The sequence below is a fragment of the Thermobia domestica genome, chromosome 2 (assembly GCF_964235325.1).
Source record: "Thermobia domestica chromosome 2, izTheDome1.hap1.1, whole genome shotgun sequence".
Taxonomy (NCBI): Eukaryota; Metazoa; Arthropoda; class Insecta; order Zygentoma; family Lepismatidae; genus Thermobia; species Thermobia domestica.
In genome coordinates, this window is record NC_137455.1 from 356,339,770 (window position 1) to 356,363,678 (window position 23,909).

General features: G+C 36.0%; 1 protein-coding gene across 1 annotated transcript in view; it reads left to right on the top strand.

Moving 5' to 3' along the window:
• The window catches only part of LOC145678800 (putative inorganic phosphate cotransporter), a 151,487-nt gene that overhangs the window by 4,182 nt on the left and 123,396 nt on the right, over positions 1-23,909 (top strand). Inside the window, exon 2 of the mRNA XM_081749317.1 lies at positions 13,824-14,041. Within this exon, the coding sequence (XP_081605443.1) occupies positions 13,824-14,041 (218 nt within the window). The remainder of the gene's footprint in view (positions 1-13,823; positions 14,042-23,909) is intronic.

Here is a 23,909-nt window from a genome sequence, read left to right on the forward strand (position 1 = left end):
TGCTTTGTATAGTGTGATATTTTCTCAATTAATATTAAAACCCAAAGTAGTAGTACATATGATTCTGCAGCTTTTATTATCAGTAAACCAACGATAACTAATTCCGGATAAGTAAGGCTAAAGACTTTTGATGAGTTTTGGTCTATTTTTTTAAGCTTTAGCAACATTGCCCAGCATCTTAGCAATGTGTATTGTGAAACTTTAAAATATTTAATTATCACTTAATTCTTGCCACTTTCTTAAATTTTTCGCTTATTTTCGTTTATACGTGGATTTATTACTATTTTCCTGAAAATTTACGTATAATTTTTAAAGCGTATTTCTTCATCAATACTAAAAACAACACTAATAGAAACAGAACCAACTCTTCCAAATGTAAAAGTTGAAAAGGATAAAGTAGATATACGTGGTTGATGGTTAGCGTTTACCACATGTTCTGGTTTGTGAAAAAAAAAAAAATCAGACATTTATTTACATATGAACCGTACCAAACCTCATTATATCATATACATAATGACTCAAAGTTCACCTATGTATTAAAAAGTCTGCATAAAACAAGTCTCAGAGCTCAATGTTATGAAAGTATCAGTCTAGAAAGCTGTTGAAACAGATAGCATTTAACATTTTAATGAAATTCGTAAGACCAGAAAACAGTTAAAACCGGCGAAGTTCATGAGGTTAGGATTCCACGTTAACCTATAGATCCATGTCTCATATAACCTCGGTGCTAAATGGGACGCTGATATCTGTATCAACTAACAAATCAACTCATCCACTCACTAAATAAATATTTTATTTGTATGTAGTACAAAAGCACTCAACAATAGCGATTGGTCATAACCGTGATTGGTCAATTTGATGTTATCTCCTTTTACTTTCTATTCAATAGGTTTCGCCTAACAGGATTGCACTGATGAGAAAGTAATGAGACACCGCACACGTTCCGTGGTCCTTGTTTAATTATTTTAGGAATAAAATGCAGCGAGGAGAGCCAAAAGAAAGTTTTAAAAGTGGAAAAAGGTGATTAGTATATTGGGGAAAGGTGCTTACGTTGAAAAAAAAAAATGTGCAAAATAGTGCAACCAAAATACTGTCGGGAGTGTTTATTTAATGCTCTCTTTCCAACTCAAAGACATTTAGGCGTTTTAATAGTAAAAGAAAAACAGTTGCAACACCTAAAATTACTAGCAGTACTTATAACAAAATACTCAGTGACATAGGTGACCAGGATATCGCTCTGCACCTGAAGATATTACTTCAATTTAGGTTAAAAAAGAAATGCAATCAATATAGAAAATTATTACTCTACTATAATTTTTATTTCACTTTAATATATTACGTTGATTAGTATCGGTGGGTTGATTTCAAATCGGTCTGCAACCTTCTCGTAGTAACCCCTATCAACTATAATTGTTCTTGACTAAGTGCAGAGAATTTCAAACCAGAAGACATTTTGTAATTGTAATCACTATATTGGATCCGCCATTTTGAATTTTGTAATTTTGACGTCAGATTCTGAATCAGTTGTCCTAAAACCCCTCTGATAGTATGTTTTCTTCTAAATTAGTATAAATGGTTGTTTTCTGTCTATGCTTAAACACCACCCCCAACGTTCAAAGGATGGTTTCCGCTCTTAAATCTTCACCATTTCCGATATATAAAAAAAATACGTGTCGATTATTTTTCGATGTTCTACAAGTGTGCAAAGTTTGATTCAAATCGGTGAGTGACACTTCCGTAAGTCTCCTAGTCAGTGCCGGCCAAGAAAGTTTGTGGTGGACAACATCGTGCCCGTGAGTTTTCTCGAGATACTCCCGATCCCTCCCACTTTCGCATTCTACCAATTATTCCATTATTATTCATTTATTTTGATCATTTGTTTCCCTTAGCCTCGCAGCCATAATCATGGATGTTAAAATAAAAGATTTAATTTCATTTTCATAAGAATGTAAAAGAAAGTAAAGGTGATAATGAGAACCAAATACAGTAGAAAGAGCAAAAGTATTTATTATTATTATTATTATTATTATTATTATTATTATTATTATTATTATTATTATTATTATTATTATTATTATTAGGATTAGGATTAGGATTAGAATTCAGTCCCTTATATGATCGACACCAAACCCAAGCATAACGGTGCCCATGGAGCTTGAATTCGCGTCCTCATCACTGATCAATAGAGACCGGATGTTTAGCCATAAAAAAACTGGAAAATAGGCAGGCAAATAGGCACTTAAAATTTAAAAAGTAGGCAGTAAAATAGGCACTAAATGTAACTCGAAATAATGAAGATAAATACTCAATAAAATTAAAAAAGAGGTTCAAGTCATAGATAATGTTCAAAGAATATAGAAACATACCTGTTTGTTAATATATTCTTTTATTGTGTATATAAAAACAAGTATAGATAGATAGATATAGAAGGCACTAAAATAGACAACATTAGGTACTAAAGCAATTATTTAGGTAGTGAGGGGTGAAATAGGCAAAATAGTCCAAATAAAATTGGCTTAAATCAAAACTATAACTCCCTATATAAACTTTAAAACGTTATTTTTGATCATATTTTTAGTATTAAAGAACAGGCATTTTGCCTAACATCCGGTCTCTACTGATCAATTTTAACGTTAAGCAATAAATTTGGTTAGTAACTTTGAAAGAAAAAATATTCCAAATTTAATCAAAATCGGATGGTTTTACGAAACTTATCTTAGAATACCTCTACCTCACATATAGAAAGGCAGGAACTCAGTTTAATGTTCCTTACCAATATCAAAACTATAAGAGACAATATATAATGTTCAGTGGCGGATCCGGAAGTGTCGTTTGGAGGGGGTGAATTGCCTCCTGGACGATAAATGTAGGCTCGAAATACTCAGCTTTACGTCATATCAGAATAAAGTACTGTAATAGTTTATATATATGTCTATTCAAAGGTAGCTTTCGGGAGAGAGAGAGAGAGAGAGAGGTGGTTGTCCCCACCTTCCTCCACGTGGATCTGTCAGTGCTAATGCTTAAAGTGGAATCAAATCCACTACTCGGTTTGTATCCAAGTCAACCACACGTCCCACACCAAGAGTCAAACCCGCTGCCACATGCTTATAAAGCACATCATCGAACGCAAGTCTGTGATGATAGAGTTAAACAAATTGGACCGACACAGTGTATACCACAAGGAGTTTTTCTTTTCTTTTTCTTTCTTTTTTCTTTTCTTTTTTTTCTTTTTTTCTTTTTTTTTTTTTTGATTAACAAATTCTTTAATAAGATTAATTTTACCAAGCCTAGGCTTAAATATAGTATTGTACCTCAAATTAAATGAAGTATACTTTTAAAGTAAATGAATATTTGGAAATAGAAAATATTTGTCTTTAGATTTATCGAGTAAAAAGTCATATGGAGAGATTAGAATATTGCATCCTGAGGATTATACTAACCCGCTAACCTGAACAACACTGCGGGTAGTCTATCAAGCAATAATGATAATAATTACAGTATTCCTATATCGTCGTATGAGAACCAGAGGAACGTAACTCCAAAAATGTGGTTTTCGTTTTCTTCATGTTTGGGCATAATTTTGAAAGCCCCACTCAGTGTAAATGGAACGTAACGCATCTGTTCTTGTTGATCATCTATTGTAATGTAGCTCAATTATCATCTTATTAAAAACACATCTTTCTAAGAAAATAATATCTTTGTCCTCTCGCCTGTTAACCTACGAAAATGGAGTTACGTTCCTCTGGTTTTCATGCGATGATATAGGAATACATGAGGAACCGATTTTTGATTGTTCATATCTTGCGAGGAGGGATCAACCGAAGAGATCGGATTCCCAACTCTTGACCCTGTATACTCTGGCCAAAATTGATGGTGATCCATCAAGTACTTCTCCCGGATGGGCACACGGACAGACGGAATAAATATATAAATGAGTTTTTGGCCAACCAACTGTGTAAAAAAATAATAAAGTAGCAGTAATATGGGTGGAGAATGATTTTTGTTGCCTACTTCAAATCGGATTTTCAAACATTCAAAAGCATCTGGTTTCTGAAAAAGCCTACGTGAAGGTTACGTGTCAATGGTTCAAACCAGAGACACATAAGTAGAAAGGATGACATGCAGCCATCAGTCTAAGCCTAAGCCCGTAAGTAGTGGTTGCCCCATCTTTAGCTCCCCTAAATCTTTCAGTTGTTTGTTCTTCAAGTAAATGTATATGTTCAGAAGATAAGCACTTAAGAACGTGAACTCAAGTTATCCCTGGGGGGCGCGGTGGCTCAGTGGTAGAGCGTTCACCTCTGGTGTTTAGGGTCCCGGGTTCGATCCCAGCCCCCGCCAAGTGAATTTTGTGGTGGACAAACACCGTGCTTGTGGGTTTTCTCGGGGTTCTCCCGTTTCCTCCCACTTTATTCATTCCATCATTTCACTCATCTCTCATCATCACCGTCTCCTTTAGCCTAACCGGTATAACCGTGGGACGTAAAACTTAAAGATTTCATTTCATTTCAAGTTATCCCTTCCTAGGGAGGTCATGATGACCCAGGGATGGAGCACTTACGTCCGGCGGGTAGGATCCTTGGTTCGATGGTTGGTTAGGTAAGTTTCTAGTGGACAGCATCGTGTCCGTATTATTTGCTTAGTATACTCCCGTTTCCTCCCACTTTCTCATTCCACCAATTCTTTCATCATCATTCACTTGCCCTAATCATCGTCTCCTTTAGCCTAAAAGGGCATAATAGTGGGACGTTAAACTGAAAGAGATTTCAAGTTATTTTTATCCTCTCACCCTCCACACAAAAAAGAATCTCGCTTTCATCCCCAGTCTTAATGTTCTGACTACGGGCCTGCTACGCCCATTTGTTTGTTCATTATGTCGAATATTCTAAGCTTTATCTTCTGTTTTTGTGATTTAAACAACGCAATAATAAGGTCAGTATACTGAGCGATATCAGAGTATTCACATTTATCAGTAAGTTCAAAAAAAGGAAAGGAAGATTAATCGCCATCTAAGAGGATACTAGTGAATATTCTGTGGCTCTTTTGTAAGAATTCCCTTCTAGAAATATCATTTAGAAGATTTCCACGTGCTCAGGAAGTCACACGATCAAAACATCAGACGCTTCACAACGCATGTGTTGTAATCATGACCACTCGCTCGTGGAAATTTACGATCATACTTTTAACATTTCAAATTTACTTGGATATTATTAAATTTTTTCTTCAGTAACGTTATTAAGTGGTTTCTTTGCTTTACGATGACATAGGACAAAATATTTGCTAAGCAGTGGTGGCGTAAGGCAAAGTGGGGCCCGGGGCCAGTGAAGTAGATCGGGGCCCCTTTTCAAACAATCATGATTTATATACTTCTATTTTTGACATTAATTTACATAATCATTTTTTCTGTTTACTCCTCCTCTCGGTGTGTGTGTTTAGATCATTTTAATCTGATATATATATATATATATATATATATATATATATATATATATATATATAATATTAAACAAATGGGGTGACATTCAGCATCCCTGTCTATTTTTTTAATACTTAGAACCGCCTTCAGGCTGGTATCTAAAAATAAAACTGGACCAGGACTATCATTGCATATTGTTTTCTTTTTTATTCATTTTTAAACAAAAGGACACGATAGAGAAAGGATTAGGGATACAAGTGTAACGGAAACTACAATCCACGACTAAAATAACATAATCTTAAGAACAAACAAAACAATAATCAAGAATTTATCCTACACCTATACTATCCTAGTATCAACGCGTACTGTAATTAGATGGAATAGTGGAAGTAATGCTCCTAATAATACATTTGGAGACAAAATTACCTACAAAATGTAACAATGAGCTGATATTGCAAAAATTGCAAATAATAATATAATCGATGCGATTTCTAAATGTAAGCTGTTTTCTAGAATTCTTTGTTCGGTTCTCGCCTTTGGTGTTTCTCCTCTGCAATTTCTCGTATGAGTCAGTTTATTCATAGTTTCTCCCTGTCTGAATTTGCGCTACCTGGGTTTTATTTGGTTAGATTTTTCTTCTACAATTAGCCCCATTCACTTTAACATTAGGTTCCTCTCCAGTGATCATACATAATAGTTAAACACTTTTTTTTTTATCGAACTAGCAGTAAATACTGGCTAGAATAGATTTCTCTCCTGTGTGTCTTCTTCATTTATCTTTCACTAGGTTTCTCTCCAGTGATAATGTACGATCTATTTAGCCCCACTACTTTTGTCGAAGTATCAATGAATAGTTAAGCACTAGAATGTTTCTCTCCTGCTTGTCTATTTTACTACTGTTTCCAGATTTCAAACTTGTTTTATGATTATATTATTTTCTATTTAATAATTCAGTCATGTTTATATTCTGTCACTTATGACTATTTCCATTATCTCTTATTAACGTAGTATTAGAATATATTATAACAAAAAATCCTGAATGTATTGAATAATTGGGGATATATTATAGATTAGATACGTAAGCACAGAATTCTACTACGGGTTATATCATCCTACGTTTCATTACCAGCTATCACCAGTCAATTGACAGATCTTAACGGCTTTTTATTACTCTTTTGGTACTTTTGTATTTTTTATTGCCTTACTTGAAACATGAAACTACTTTCGACAGTAGTTCCACTACCATATTAGCCTGTGTTCCACCAACATTCAGAATGATACCTTCCTTGCTTTGGTAGCAGCGAAAGTCTCAACTATATTATCAAAATCCAAAGTGGGTGCTAGTTCATTTTCGATAGAAATAATGTCCAGATTCGTCAATCTTCCATGACTCATTGTGGGACGGAAGTATGATTTTATCAATTTCATTTTGCTGAAAGACCTTTCACATGATGCGACAGATACGTATAGTCTTATCAAAATCTGAAGAGCGGTTGGCAAACTTTAGTAAATTTCAAGTTCCATTGAAGATACATATTTCAGGATTCCTTGTGGGGAAAAGTAGAACTGTTCTTTGGCTTTCTGAGCACACCTTAGTGAACGGATTATATTCTTACAATCCTGAAATAATTCTAAGCCATCCAGGTCATTCGAGTAGAACAAAGCCAAATCATGGCAATATGCTTTTAGCTTTTCCTTGCTCTCTTCATCTAGTGCTGCACAAAGTAGGCCATAGAACACAGGAATCCAAATCTGTCGTTGAGGTCATACATCTGAGTAAAATGATCCTACATTTGTTGTCCCATCTCATCTAGAATTTCATTGATAGAGCGCTTCACTTTGGCCTGTGCAGTCAGGGGTTTATTCTTTGCTTCTCCAGGTATGCATTTCTTTCTCCTGTGTGGAGCAGTTATGTTCCATGCTCTGCAACTTCCTTCAGTTGCAGATATGATTTCCTTCCCCAGCTCAAGTCTCCTCGTATCAATGGTGTCAACCATGCTCGGTAACTGAATAAGAGTTTGATTGAAACTCATATCCTGAGATTGAAGGCATTTTTGGATCCGATGAATATATGAGATATCTGCAGACCAGAAATATAGTAAAGCGATGAAGTTAAATGACTGGATGCTTGCAAGCAAAAGACCAGCATTTCCTCTAGTATCAAGTGCTTCAGTCAAAGTGTCACGCAGATCTTCCAACAGATCAATTACTTCATCCAGTTGACTAGAAAGTGCCTTCAAAGCTTCTGCTTTTGAGCTTCATCTAGTGTCAGTTTTACGTTTCAGACCAATTTTTACGTGATTTTGCAGCACATTCCATCGGTGGGTAGATCTAGAGAAGAATACCAAAAACATTCCATTGCTCCAAATAAAGTGTTCGCCAGAACGTTAACGTGCGCAGCATGTAAGCCACAAGATTCAATGAATTATTGTTACAAGGAACGAAAATGGCCAAAGGGCTTATATTCCGTATCAAAGTGTGAACTCCAGAATATTGCCTGGTCATTGTAGACTGATTTTATCACAAGATTGGCATCTGCAATCTTAATATCAAGCCTATCACGTTGTAGTTACTTCAGTATTTCAGCAGTCTTTCCTTTGGTGGAGATAAAATCAATAAATGCTTCCCAAACTTGAACAGAATCACGTTGTATGTCAACAAATCTAATGATTTGTGACAACTCTTCCACATGAGAACAATCAGGAGTTGAATTAAATATAATTCTGAAGTATTTTGAATATTTGAACACTTGTTTTCTTATTGAACATTTTCTTCACTCTAAATTTGTGGGCTGAAATGTAAATTAATACGCCAAAAAACAAGAGCAGAAATGGGGAAACCAGCTAAGCAAAAGGTTTTCGCTCGCTGAAAATTCGACTTGTAAAGGACAATAGAAAAAGACAGATGAGAAAAACAAGTGAATCTGCGACTATAGCGTCTGCACCAAAGAGCTTTCAGTTAGCAACAGAATGCTAGTACCCTAATCAGTGGCGTATTTGCGATTTCGGGGGGGGGGCTTTGCATGAAAATGTGAAAATTGTGCAAGATATTTCATATACTTTACTATAGTAAGTAAGATTTCGGGGGGCTTAAGCCCCCTAAATACGCCACTGACCCTAATAAAGCATTACGTTCACCCCTTCTTTCTACCCTGCTCTTGAACTGATATGAGAATAAATAAATAAATAAACAGCGATGTTTTTGGAAGCAGGCTAGCAGATGGGGTCCCATTACTTGCATCATAAGACATTAGAATGTAAACAACACAATATACTTTGACTTTCTTTTATCATATTTTAATCTACACAGCTTTGTCCTTTAAATTTCTCTGAGGTTATTGAACAAAGTGAAACTTTTATTTTATTCATATTTTAATCCACATACATTTTTTCCTTTAAATTTGTTTGGGGCCCCAAGAGAGTAAAACTTTTATTTTATTTATTTTTCTCCTACATTCAACATTTTTCTTTGATTTTCTTGGTAGTCCCAAGAAAATGAAACGTTTACTTTATTTTTCATTTATATTCAGAACTTTTTCCTTTAAATTTCTTTGGGAGCCTCCAAGATAATGAAGCTTTTATTTTATTTATTTTTAATCTACATTCAGTTTTTTTTCTTTAAATTTCTTTCGGGTCTCCAAGAGAGTGAGGCCCTAAGCTTATAGCTTGTATAGCTTATACAGAAATCCGGCAGTGATTAGCTTTATTAGACAAATATTATGACAATTAATTGCGTTTTCTTTTAGGGAAGGTGTGGATTATAAACCTTGACATCTCTTGTACGGCTCATGCTAACGAAGTTCCTTAGTAATTATTTTCTTACCTACCGCCGGGGCCCCCCAGAAAGTGGGGCCCGGGGCGAGGGCACCGCTCGCCCCCCCCTTACGCCGCCACTGTTGCTAAGTAATGTTCAGATATCATTATGGATTAACAGCTGTTGGTGAAATTGGCATTAAGATCTGTTTACTCCAGTACAGTGTTTTCCAAACGTTTTTCAAGTGGTGACTATTTTTCATTAGATTGTTCTGCTGACCACCCTTTTGAAAGCGAATTTATCCTTTTGGATCAAAAGATCCAATATAATTTCAATCAAAAATTTTCTTTTAGGCCTTATATCTGCAGAACTACATATAGTGTGGCCAAACCCAAACTATCACTTAACTCAGTATGATGTCCTTATTCCGCGCAAAATATCGAAAACTCGATTTAGGGGCCGTTCAAAAATTTTGTGGCCTCTGACGCAAAAGCTAATTATTGGCCAAGATCGCAATTTTTTATTCATTTTTGGTTTTCCTAATTTTTTTAAAAAAAAAATTAGCATATGCTGATGTAGTTATATTTTTAAAATAGTAGGCTATTAAATACAATTCTCTCAATATTTTAGGTATTAATAGAAAAAATTGCATATTAGCTCTTAAAAACTTCAATTGAATGCTGTCAAGAACATTTTGAAGTAATGCATCTATGTAAGCCATTAGAATTTATGCAATGTTTATTTTGTTAAGATTATAACCTATTATTTGTATAATTGTAAATAGTTAAGACTCTCGGCTATAGTGTATGACGTGCGATTCACATTTTGTAGATAATATATATTTATTTTTTAATAATGTTCAATCTAAGATATTACAGGAACGAACTTTGAGCACCTCGTTGCTATACATAAAACATTTTATGAATCTTTTTTAAAACTGTTTATTCAAGGCCTCACAATAATATGCTTTTCTTCTTCGTAAATGCCTTTTTTGACATTCCTATATACACGAGAACATTGAATCGAAAGTATCAAACCATGGTCAAAATATATTATAGGTAGTTTAGTGCTGCTTCTATGGTAGAAAATACGACGTAGAAGGTGGTCTCTCAAACATAAAGCAAAAATACAGTAAAACCTGCCTTCAACGGACCCTTTATTAAACGGAAAACTGTCTTAAACGGAAATATTTCATGGTCCCATGAATTTTGGAGTACAAAACGTGTAAAAGTCCCTTCATTAAGCGGAAACTTTATTATGCGGACAACGGAAAGCAAAAGAAACCTTTAACGGAAAATTCTGAGTTCCGGACTACAGCGTTTAGAAAATGTTTAGACATTCTGTGAGAGGGTAAATATGTATACATTGTATGTCTGCGATAAATTCTTCGTTCTTTTGTTAAATCTTTTTGGGCACTGTTGACCTTCCCCAACCACTACTCATATTCACCCCCACAATGTTTCTTTAATCCCCTCACCTTAATCAAGAATCATACGGAAAGTCGGAAAGGAGAAGACGAGGTGAAAGAAGAAGAGGAATACGGTACCGAGTTCGAAGAAAAGTGTAGAAAACAGACGTGTCAAGATGCTCTGAGAAGTTTAAAGGAACTACAACAATATGCCTTACGAAAAAATGACTCTGATTTACTTAGTGCAATTTCTCAGGCTAAAGTGTGTGCGGAAAGTAGAGCAGCCAAGCAGCAATGTATACAGAAAACTCTGTTTGACTACTGGAAAAAATAAAGAAAGCATGTGCATAGCATATTTTGTATTAATTTTAAACTTTCTGTGTATTAATTCGTAGAAGAAAGAAATGTTGTAATTGAAAAAGGCACGTAGAACATTTTCTCAGTATGTCCATTATAAGCATCTACTTTTTTTAAAAAAAGAAAAAAAGGAAACGTCTACCTCCATTAAGCGGAAACCTGACTTAAACGGAAATTTTTGCCAGTCCCGCTCGATTCCGCTAAAGGCAGGTTTCACTGTATTTGAATTCAAATTTTTTCGATGTGTTTTTCACTAGAAATTTGAAGGGTCTTTTGTTTCCTGTAGGACCCTTCGAGCGAAGTATACCGTATTCATATTTGTTTCACTCTCGTAACTCATTTCCAAATATGAACATATTTTTGATTTTGGAATTTTCAACAATTAGTTCGAAATTCTAAGGAATTTGAATTTGATTTTTTTTTTTGGCCAAAGTTATCTTTCGATATGAGAAAGCTTTGTTATACTAGTAAATATCACAACCAGTGGCGTATTTACGATTTTGTTTCCGGGGGGCTTTGCTAACTTTCGGGGAGGGGCTTTGCCTGAAAATGTGAAAACTCTGCAAGATACTTTATACACTTTAGTATAGTAAGTAAGATTTCGGGGGGGCTTAAGCCCGGAAGCCTCCCCTAAATACGCCACTGATCACAACAATCCGTGTAATATCACACTTCACTCCCTTATCCGCTATATCCTTTATTGCATTTGTTTGTTTATATCAAACACGAAGTCCATGTCCAGTATCTCAAGGTATATGAAATGTAGCCTACCTAAATTGTAAAATCCGAACCATACATTTTCGCGAAACACCCGGATTCGATTTCCGGTAGGAGTTCATGTGGTTCAGATCCCACGTTAAGCCGTAGGTCCACGTCTCACATAGCCTCGATGCTGAAAGGGATCCTAAACTCCGGATCAACCAAACAACCATACATCCTAACCCTAAATGTTTCCATCTATAAATATCCAATTTTCTCCAAAACCCATACTATTTATATATATTTCTACTAGTTTATACTATGGTCTCGCGTAGTATACTGTGCTCACCTTTGGTGCGAGCGGTCTCGGGTTCAATTCTTGATTGGACCTCGGTCGAAAAGGTGTAAAAGCTTTTCAGGACAGCCATTCTGGCCGAGGTTTCCCTCATTCACACCAGGCAAATGGCGGAATAGTACCTCACATAATGGTTCCAAGCCTCTTCCTTCCTCATTCTTTCTTCCTCTCCAATTTCCCGGACATTGTGATCACCGAGGGACATCATCTCTCATGCGTGTAATGATAACTTTTAAATATAATCGTTACTTTTCCCAGTTCGCTAATATAATGCCTATAGGATATCACGTATAATGGAATCACACAACATAATCAATCACTTACTACTTTGAAATAATACACAGAGATTTTAGACAGCGTCGGCTTTCATTATCTATAATCTTTCTTAGTATCACAATCAATTAACTACTACTGGTTGTCATAGCAACCCCTAAAACGACGAATCTGTTATTACCAGGGTCTGGATCTTGTTGACCTAAAATTTTCTTTAAAAAAAAAAAAAAAAAAACTATAAAATGACACTAAAATTCCTGTAAAATGATCCTAAAATTCACAGAAATTGACCTTAAAACTTGCGTTTTCGTTAAAAGTTTATTTCGTTAAACATCATTTTTTGAATATCTATTGGCTTTAATTACCATTTTCAAAAATTTTGTTTCTGTTAGTTGCAGTCCATTGATCAATCCATTGTACGGTATTGTACATACTGAAAGTGTCAATTCACTCCTGAGTTGAAACTAGGAAGCACACTTAAAGAATATAATTTCGCAAGTGTACACTGTATACACGAAAATAATACATAAAAATCATAAACACAAACAAACTATTTGCTGAGCAAAACAATATATTCACATAAAAAACTACATGCCTGTTACAGTTTCGCCAACTAACATTTTGGCTTCATCAGATAGTGTCTGATGAAGCCAAAATGTTAGTTGGCGAAACTGTAACAGGCATGTAGTTTTTTATGTGAATATATTGTTTTGCTCAGCAAATAGTTTGTTTGTGTTTAAGTATATACAAAGCAAAGCTTCTACTTATGAATAATAAAAATCATGTTTAAAATCTTTGTACGTCTTCTGATCCATTTTTAGTTATTCGCATGATCACATCTTTTGTGATCAACAACCCAAAACAATCTGTTTGGCCACCTACCAACCCCTACCCCTCGTCAACCAGCTACAGCTTAGTGTTCATTAGCTTTTTAGGAATCCAGTTTTCCATCCCGATAGTCAGAAAGCAGGGAAAGAGATAATCTAATTTTGTATTTTTTCAAATTCGTAAACAGTGTCCATTTTAAGATTTTCTTATGTAAAAGAAAACTGAAAAGACCGTAAGTGACCTGAAAGTTACCTTGAAATATTAAAAAAAAAAAAAAAAAAAAAACTGAAACTTCAAAATGGCAAAAAGTGACCAAAAGTTGACCCTAAAAAAATATACTTTTAGAACCTTGAGTTGACGGATAACGTTTTTATTTGAACTAGCCTTGTCCTATGCGTAACAGAAAAAAGTTGACTTGTCAACAAGATCCGGGCCCTAGTTATTACAATAAAAACGGTTAAAAATCATATATCATCAATATTATCAAAAATTTTTTCTATATCTTTCTCTTCTTCGTCATCACAGTTTATGCACTTTTGAGTAACACCTTTTGCCCACAATAATTAAAATCACACACACACACAAAAAAAAAAATAGAAATATACAATATCGTAAAAATATACAATATCATTGTACGCATGACGAGCTAACATGCCCATAGATGCCAAAAGCCCAGAATTCTAATTCCTAATCCTAATCTAGCATCTATATAGTGCTTTTTTTCTCTTCCTCTACAGGTGCTCTTTCGCCTCGAAATGTGTTGATGGCAGTTATTTTCTACGCTTCGGTGACATGTTATTTGACGCGAGTGAACCTCAGCATCGCCATTGTAGGAATGGCTAAACCAGGAAATGTTTCAAAGCAAGAAAATAGATCGGTTGTCAGTGAATGCCATCACCCTGTGCGGACAGTGGATATTACAGGAAATGTTACAGTCACAGAAGCATATAACGATGTAAGTACTACTCTTGCTTTTACTTCTGTCTTTCATTTTAGCAATACATATTTAGAATTCATTTTTTTTTAAAAGTGTACGGAGTACGGAGCTTTTGTTTCACATTAATGCTGTCCAAATCGATTTTTCCTAAAACCGAAAATTGACTTTTGAAAAAAAAACAAATAATAATAATAATAATAATAATAATAATAATTTTGTTTTCAAAATTAATTTTTCATTTTCGGTTTTTTAAACTTATTTTACGGGTATAAGTTTTGATTCTCAAAATCGATTTACGATTTCGATTTTCAAACAAAAAATTCGACTTTTGATTTTCTTTCTTGATCATGCAAACGTCATTTAAAGTGAAAATGAACGAAAACAATTTTAAAAAGTGGGAATAATATGCACTAACAGAAATACATAGTACACTCGTATGTTTGGCAAGAGTATTTAATTTGTGCTACAAAGTAGACATTCGGTACTAATGTTCTACAACACAGAAACAAGTTACATGCATATGCATGGAATGCATTTTCCTGGCGTAAAATGCGGTTATGAGGCTCATCTCCAGTACTCGAGAGGGCCTGGTTTGAGTCTCGAGTTAGGCACATGAGAACGTAGTGACAGCAGACGCCAAATATTATCTATACCACGACAAATAAGATTGTACTTGCATGAAAAGGCATTTTCAGAACAGCCCAGTTCCCGCCAAGTGAACTTTGTGGTGGACAAACACTGTGTGCGTGGCTTCCCTCGGGGTTCTCCCGTTTCCTCCCACTTTATTCACTCCACCATTTCATTCTTTTCTCATTATCACCGTCTCCTTTAGCCTAATCGGCATATACGTGGGACGTAAAACTTAAAGATTTCATTTATTTACATTATCAGAATAGGAAATCTGATTTGAATACGAATCGCCTGTTAGAAGTAACATATTTACGCCCACTTTGCACCAACCAATGAGAAACCCTTGGTGCGAGGCACTTGTTTCGTCATCTGCCGTGCGATGTTGCAACATCATCATATTTTTACTGAGGTCCACTACCCAAACAAAGTCCCGGATTTTGAAAGTTATACGATATTTTCGTATTCTTTTTACTTCTAACATTACCCCTCGCTCTGCACGAGAAGTGAAGATGCAGGCACGTAGCCAAGGGGTGGGTCCGGGGGGTCCGGACCCCCTTCGGAACTAGAAATGTAAAAAATTAAGGAGAGATGAAACAAAAACAAACGAAAAAAGAAGAATCAGCGTTCAAAATATAAAGCTACAGCAAGCGTTTGGTTACTCTTTCTCATGAGGAGTTTTGTATGGAGGAAACTTGGGGGTGGAGTTGAAAATGGATATGATATTGTAACGGAGCATTCCGAATTCCATCTATCTCCATGCTAATTCTATGGACTACAAATAACGATTGATAAAGCGGTTCGATCAGATAGACTCTCAGAAGAAACTCGGAAGATTATATCGATTTTTGTTATATTCTTTTACTCGAGATTCTTCATAGTTCGTTATTAAAATACTTACATATCCTAATATTGTCCTAACAAACCAATATGGGTATGTTGCCAGTAAAATAGTTTAGATTGATCGAGCTTCTGGTGTGGTAACCACAGTATTTCATGGCACGCCCTTCCCCCTCCCCCCAATTACGAAATCCTGTCTAAACGAACCAATATATGTTTCCAGTAAAATAGCTTAGAATGATCGAGCCCCTGGTATGACAACCGCAGTATTTTGTCACGGACTCCCTATTACGAAATTCTGGCTACGTGCCTACAAGATGTACAATACGAAGCAAAAAACCTGCAACATGAAAGTTTAAGTTCATTGTGAAACTACGCCAACAACATAGGCAACCAACCTAACGTCTTTGTGGCACTGATCACGCCAGGATAACCTTCGGCTTCGTCCCCCTGCACACTTCGTTTGGAGCAAGAAATGCATAGACCACGTGACTACAAATCACAAATTTCTCACAAGATGGAGTAATAGATTGAGGTTCTTCTCATTTCTCTTCTCATTTTACATCCTCAGTTTTAAAGAGAGAGAAAGAGAAAAAGGTCAACGTGATAGAAACTAAATAAAGAGGAATATGCGAAATATAAAGGAAAAGAAAACGTGCGCATATATTGACAAATGACACATGCACTTCAAAGGAGACCACCTCAAATTTTGTTATGAACCATATATAATAACTGTGAGAATCAGCAAACCACAAAGACATAATTACACACAGTAAGTGTTATATAACACATATTTATTTAAATAAATAAAAATGCTCGCAGAAAGCTGAAAATGTCTTTAAAATCTCAACCATAACTGAAACAAGAGATTACTTCTCTATTGTTTTTCTTCGTAGCATCCATCTACATGGAGAAATGAGAAAGAGAGAACATCTTAAGAGATTCGCACGTATACAATATCGGAAACTGCTAAATGGAAAAAATTACAGTCTTTGGATGGGATTCGAACCCAGAACCATAGTATTAGAAATCCCACACTCTACCGATGTAGCTAGTCTGACAGTAATACCCTGTTCCTCCATCATTACCTATGAAAGATGGAATGGAGTCTGCAGAAAACTACGTCTAATATGTCCACGACAGACCGCCTATAACCTATGTCTAATTGATACTTAAAAAAGCTAGTTCTACACGTGCATAGAAAAGTAAAATCAAATGAGTAGTTAGTACACATCACTTTGTCTGTCTCACTCTATCTCTGACTATAGAAATCGAGGAAGAAGAAAAAAGTATAGAGGTGAGAACATAGGAAGAACAAGCAAAAATATAAGTTGCAGGAAACTGAATATCAAGGGGAGAGAGAGAGAGACATAGAGACAGAGAGAAAAATAGAGGAACGGAGCAAATGATTTAATATACATCGGAAAAGAAGGTTCACAACTGTGCTATACATTTAATGTATTGAATACTCTGCAGGCCCGTATCTACGGGGGGGCTAGGGGGCCGGGACCCCCCTCAACTTTGGCTGGCCCCAATAAAGGTTTCACGATAGGCTTGCAAATGAACTATAATATGGTGATGAAGTATAATATGATTGGGTCGGGCTCCCCCTAACTTCGCCCCCCCTATATTTTTGGGCTGGCTACGGGCCTGATACTCTATTTCTTCTAAATTGCTTGCTAGATGATAAATATTAATTTGTAAAAACGTAGCAAATGCCCGCGTTGTCTTGTTTTCTTACTGTTTCAGTAATAGTGGAAAACGTGGTTTATGCAACATAATAAATTACTGATTTTCCCACAACAATCATGTAGATGTTGTTGATGATTTTGAGTTTAACGTCCGTTCAGCAGCGAGACTATATGAGACGTGGACCTACTTATTAACGTGGAATCCGAACCATATGAGCTGCTGCCGGGAATCGAAGCAACCATGTACTGTTGGTAAGAAATTTCTAAGCAAAAGAAAAAACTGATCAGCAAAATACATAAAACGATAGTCCTGCAAACTATTACTTAAAGAGAATTTATTGTAAAATCAATACATCCATGTGGCGGTATATAGTCTAAAGTGATTAGAAAACTTAATATTAAACTGTCGATCACATTGTTTTACTTATTTGAATTCAATGTCGTATAGATTCGGTTTTAGCTCTAGATTTCAGCGTTCTCACTTCGATTCTTAACTTGTTGGAAATATGCATTAATCGAAATTATAAAAGTATACGAAATTTAACTAGCTAAAAGAAGAGAATAACATAAAAATCCGGATTAGAGTATTACAATAAACATGTGTATTTTGTTTAGGGTTTGCAAGTCATAGCTTATAGGAATTATAGAAAAAACGTTCGTTGTGAAAGCACAAGAAAGAAAGCAGAGAATAGACACAAACCTCAGGTGGGTTTGAACACGGAGGTAGTAGACTACTCTACTAAACCGCTCGGCTATATCTTAATTCTCTAGTACGTTTTGAAAAATATTATCTAGAGTATTTGCACTTTACTTGTTTCTGTTTTGTTGTTTGTCATATAATGTATACGAGTGGCGAATAATAGAATAGAACTGTTTTAGACGAGTATGAACAAATTTCTCAGACAAGTTGTAATCTTATATGTATCTAAATTGCACAAATAAATCAGATTAAATCTGTAAAGTGCTTCGGGGGTTTTGATGGAAGTTAACTGTTGCATAGTTACGAGCTTTTGTTTATGCCCACCACTCGATGGAAGTTATGTTCTTGAAAGATAGTAACTGCTACTATATTCTAATGTATTGGATTTAAAAAAAAAAATGGAAAATATTTTGTTACTAACAGTGAGTGAGTATTTTTGCGTGCAACAACAGTTGATTACAGGCACATCTACTTCTTCTGCGCATGTTTTTCATAATACGACGTCATGTATAGCAATATTGTGCATTATCGTATATTCAAAGACGTTTTTAGCACTTTTATTGTTGTGTAAGAATGGCACAATATGATCATTCTGTACGTGAGAGTGTTATCGCTCTTATTGAACATGCGGGATTGAGTGTTCCTGAAGCAGGCGCTCGATTAGGCGTGCATCGTGCAACAGCGTTCAGATGGTGGAAAAAAATATGAGGAAACTGGAAGTCTAACTCGAAAATCTGGAAGTGGTCGGCCACGAGTGTCCTCACCGACACAAGACCAAAGATTAGTTGATCAATGCTGTCGACAGCCTTTCATGTGTGCCCGACAACTGCTGCAGTCTACCGCCTTTCCAGGTGATGTAACTACAGTCCAACGGCGACTTCGGGCCGCAGGCTTAAGGTCCTTTCGGGCTGCTGTTAAGGAGAGATTGACAGAAGATCACAAAGTCGATAGACTGGCGTTTGCAGAGCTAAATATTACTTGTCACTGGGGCACTGTTGTCTTTACATATGAGAAAATATTTTCCACTGGAAACTTTGGGACAACACGTGTGTATCGCCCATCTGGAAGACGGTTTGATCCACAATATATGACTCGTTCAGCGCGAATGGGTCATGTGACGATTCACTGTTGGGGATGGATATGCGAGACTGCAGGTTGAGGTGGTATCCATCGAATTATAGGCCGACTTAATGGTAAAAAAAATGTTGATCTTCTCGACTTTATGCTCCCTGAAATAAAAGCACATGTTGGCGACGACGTACTCCAATCCTGATTTTTATGTTATTCTCTTCTTTTAGCTAGTTAAATTTCGTATACTTTCATAATTTCGATTAATGCATATTTCCAACAAGTTAAGAATCGAAGTGAGAACGCTGAAATCTAGAGCTAAAACCGAATCTATACGACATTGAATTCAAATAAGTAAAACAATGTGATCGACAGTTTAATATTAAGTTTTCTAATCACTTTACGACTATATACCGCCACATGGATGTATTGATTTTACAATAAATTCTCTTTAAGTAATAGTTTGCAGGACTATCGTTTTATGTATTTTGCTGATCAGTTTTTTCTTTTGCTTAGAAATTTCTTACCAACAGTACATGGTTGCTTCGATTCCCGGCAGCAGCTCATATGGTTCGGATTCCACGTTAATAAGTAGGTCCACGTCTCATATAGTCTCGCTGCTGAACGGACGTTAAACTCAAAATCATCAACAACATCTACATGATTGTTGTGGGAAAATCAGTAATTTATTATGTTGCATAAACCACGTTTTCCACTATTACTGAAACAGTAAGAAAACAAGACAACGCGGGCATTTGCTACGTTTTTACAAATTAATATTTATCATCTAGCAAGCAATTTAAAAGAAATAGAGTATCAGGCCCGTAGCCAGCCCAAAAATATAGGGGGGGCGAAGTTAGGGGGAGCCCGACCCAATCATATTATACTTCATCACCATATTATAGTTCATTTGCAAGCCTATCGTGAAACCTTTATTGGGGCCAGCCAAAGTTGAGGGGGGTCCCTGCCCCCTAGCCCCCCCGTGGATACGGGCCTGCAGAGTATTCAATACATTAAATGTATAGCACAGTTGTGAACCTTCTTTTCCGATGTATATTAAATCATTTGCTCCGTTCCTCTATTTTTCTCTCTGTCTCTATGTCTCTCTCTCTCTCCCCTTGATATTCAGTTTCCTGCAACTTATATTTTTGCTTGTTCTTCCTATGTTCTCACCTCTATACTTTTTTCTTCTTCCTCGATTTCTATAGTCAGAGATAGAGTGAGACAGACAAAGTGATGTGTACTAACTACTCATTTGATTTTACTTTTCTATGCACGTGTAGAACTAGCTTTTTTAAGTATCAATTAGACATAGGTTATAGGCGGTCTGTCGTGGACATGTTAGACGTAGTTTTCTGCAGACTCCATTCCATCTTTCATAGGTAATGATGGAGGAACAGGGTATTACTGTCAGACTAGCTACATCGGTAGAGTGTGGGATTTCTAATACTATGGTTCTGGGTTCGAATCCCATCCAAAGACTGTAATTTTTTCCATTTAGCAGTTTCCGATATTGTATACGTGCAAATCTCTTAAGATGTTCTCTCTTTCTCATTTCTCCATGTAGATGGATGCTACGAAGAAAAACAATAGAGAAGTAATCTCTTGTTTCAGTTATGGTTGAGATTTTAAAGGCATTTTCAGCTTTCTGCAATCACTTTAATTTGTTTAAATAAATATGTGTTATATAACACTTACTGTGTGTAATTATGTCTTTGTGGTTTGCTGATTCTCACAGTTATTATATATGGTTCATAACAAAATTTGAGGTGGTCTCCTTTGAAGTGCATGTGTCATTTGTCAATATATGCGCACGTTTTCTTTTCCTTTATATTTCGCATATTCCTCTTTATTTAGTTTCTATCACGTTGACCTTTTTCTCTTTCTCTCTCTTTAAAACTGAGGATGTAAAATGAGAAGAGAAATGAGAAGAACCTCAATCTATTACTCCATCTTGTGAGAAATTTGTGATTTGTAGTCACGTGGTCTATGCATTTCTTGCTCCAAACGAAGTGTGCAGGGGGACGAAGCCGAAGGTTATCCTGGCATGATCAGTGCCACAAAGACGTTAGGTTGGTTGCCTATGTTGTTGGCGTAGTTTCACAATGAACTTAAACTTTCATGTTGCAGGTTTTTTGCTTCGTATTGTACCAATTGAACTACGGTCGCTTAATATATAACTAGCTTGTGTTACTTTTCTTTGTTAAACAAACCGCATTAAATACAAATGACACTCAAAATTTTAATGGTCCCATTGCTGCTTCCTACAAGCAATCCTAGCTACGCTACTGTTTGTAAGATTTTTTCTGTTCGATAATGTAAAATATGGCAAAAAAAAAATTAAATGACAGCTGTAATTTAAGTTTACAGTTTGATTATCCCGTTTTATGTGCTTTAGTGTGAACCAGGTTATACGTATACAGAAGGAATATCTTAGAAATAAGGTTCTAGAAAATATCTATGTAATTATTTTACACTTATACTGATACTGATTTCGGATTTCGATAAATTTGGTTTGCCCAAACAAAATTCAATGGTTTTCTTACATATGCTATGCATAAACGCATTTGCACTATCTAAAACATATATCAAAATCGCACTCCCGCTGCCCTAGTTGCTAGCGCGCGGGCCTTTGATGTATGCGGTCATACACTCGATTCCCGGTGGCGATATCGTGATGAAAGAAGAAAAATAAATTTATCCATTTTGTATGTTATTTCATTCTTTCTGCCAATCATTCTGAATATCCCGAAGTTAGTATTAAGCAGTAATAGAAGTATGCAGGGGCGGATCCAGGATTTTCTGGGGGGTGCACCATAAGTACCAAAATAACCAGGCTCATTGAAACTCTTCAAAGTGACACGTGACAATATTCTTTACACTTGATAACACTCATACATAGAACGGGGGGGGGGAGATATTTTAAAGAGGATCACAAGTGATATGCCGGAGAAAATGTTCTCTCCTCCTAGCTTCTGTTTTCTTCCCTACTTGACAAATGTTATTTTGCTTTGCTTGGAAAATCCTTTCCCTTTAACCTTCAGAAAATCGACTTAAACTATTGAATTTCTTTTAAGCCCCAAACGGAAAATTTCGGAAAATGTTGCTATTTTCACTGCTATTTCTCATTTTAGATAATGTATATTTACAACGAAAGGGGGGATGCAGTGCCCCGGGGCATCCCCCCCTAAATCCGGCTACGAGCCTCAATAATCGGTGGTGCAAACAGTACACCGTGGCTGCCAAACGGAAGGGTTTAGGCCCGTCCAGTAACCACTGTTTGAAGCTTATATTACTCTGTTATTCATTTTGTATGACATTTGTGCAATTTAAAGTTTCATTTTATTTTAGTAGTAAAATTGATTTGATTCTTTCAATTTAATTTTCATACCAGTGTCTGTACAGTTTTTAATTGGACGGTGCACTTGGAAATTCATGAAATGAAATTAAATGAAATGATCTTTCAGTTTAGCACCCAACGATTATGTCCTTTATGCTAATGGAGACGGATAATTAAAACAAGTGATAGATGATGGAATAATTGGTGGAATGAGAATATGGGAGGAAAAGGGAATACCTCGAGAAAAAACACGGACACGATGTTATCCGCCACAACCTTACTTAGCCGGGGATCAAACCTGGGACCCCACGCACCAAGGGTAAGCATACTATCACTTAGCCATGATGGCCCCTCTTAAAAATTCATATGCAAAATATAGGTTACCAGTGCTACCGTTTGACAATTCTTGTTTCGAGCACTGGTTTATATAGGGAATGTTTCGAAAACTGGGAGACTGGTAATCTTAAAGAGATGGAAAGAACAGGAATACCGCTCCTCCTAATTCGAGAATTCTTATTTGGCTGAAAGTATTTTTGTAATGGAGAAAATGACCAAAATCGCCAGTTGTTGTTGAGTTTTGAAGCAATTAAATTTTGATTTAATTTTTATAACAGATGTTTGATTTCAGAAATTGTAAATTGGTTTCAATTTTCAAAGCCAAAAAATCAGTTTCTAGATTTTGAAATCGAAAAAACTGTTTTCGGTTTTTGAAACCGAAAATGTTATGAAATGTGAACAGTACTATTTCACATCCTACTGTCCGCAAAGCATCTTCTTAAGCCTACTGCATTAGTTATCTCCAACTAGTTCCTAATATTTTTCTTCAGAATCCGTATGAGATAACTTCTGAATCTAATTAAGGATCTTTTCTACAGTTCCACTACTTTAATGAATTTAAATTACTCCTCGCACCAAAGGTGATTCAGATTTCAGTTTGAAATGTAGGCAGCGGCGCAAATCTGTCTTCAACATTGGGAGGGAACAAGTAAGACCGTTTCCTTTTTTTTTTTTTTTTTTTTTTTTTGTTTGTTAAGCGATGCTCAAAATAATTCTGAAGTTTAAAATCAATCCTGTGGAGGATCAGGGAGCAGAGTTGTCTTCAACATTGGGAGGCGGGCAGATTTGAGACTTATTCTGGGGGAACAACAATTTCATCTTCCTTTGTAACAATCGGACAGAAATCATCACATTCCCCCCCCAAAAAACACATTTTAAATCGGATTATTGGGGGAACAGTCCCCCTCAGTTCCAAGATTGGACGGGACATGTCCCCCTCAACCCCCGAGATTTGCGCCAGTTAATGAAGGCCGTTTCTTGATTTGCAGAAGGTTCCGAAACTTTTCCATTGGCGTATCATCAAAGCATATTTATTATTAATATCAGCATATGACATACATCACACCAAAAGAGACCTGCTTATCACAGGTTGGGAAACTCTGCTGTATTGCCTCACTGAGAATTTCTTTCTTCTCTCCGTCTTTTCCATTTTACGTAGGGTCGATATTTCTGATGGCCCTTCCTCGTAAAGCCCTATCCCGGAATTCTTCCGCTGTTAGACTTTTCTCCTTAAAATTATTTTTAACCATGTTCATCTATTTTTCTTGGTCTCCCTCTACTTCT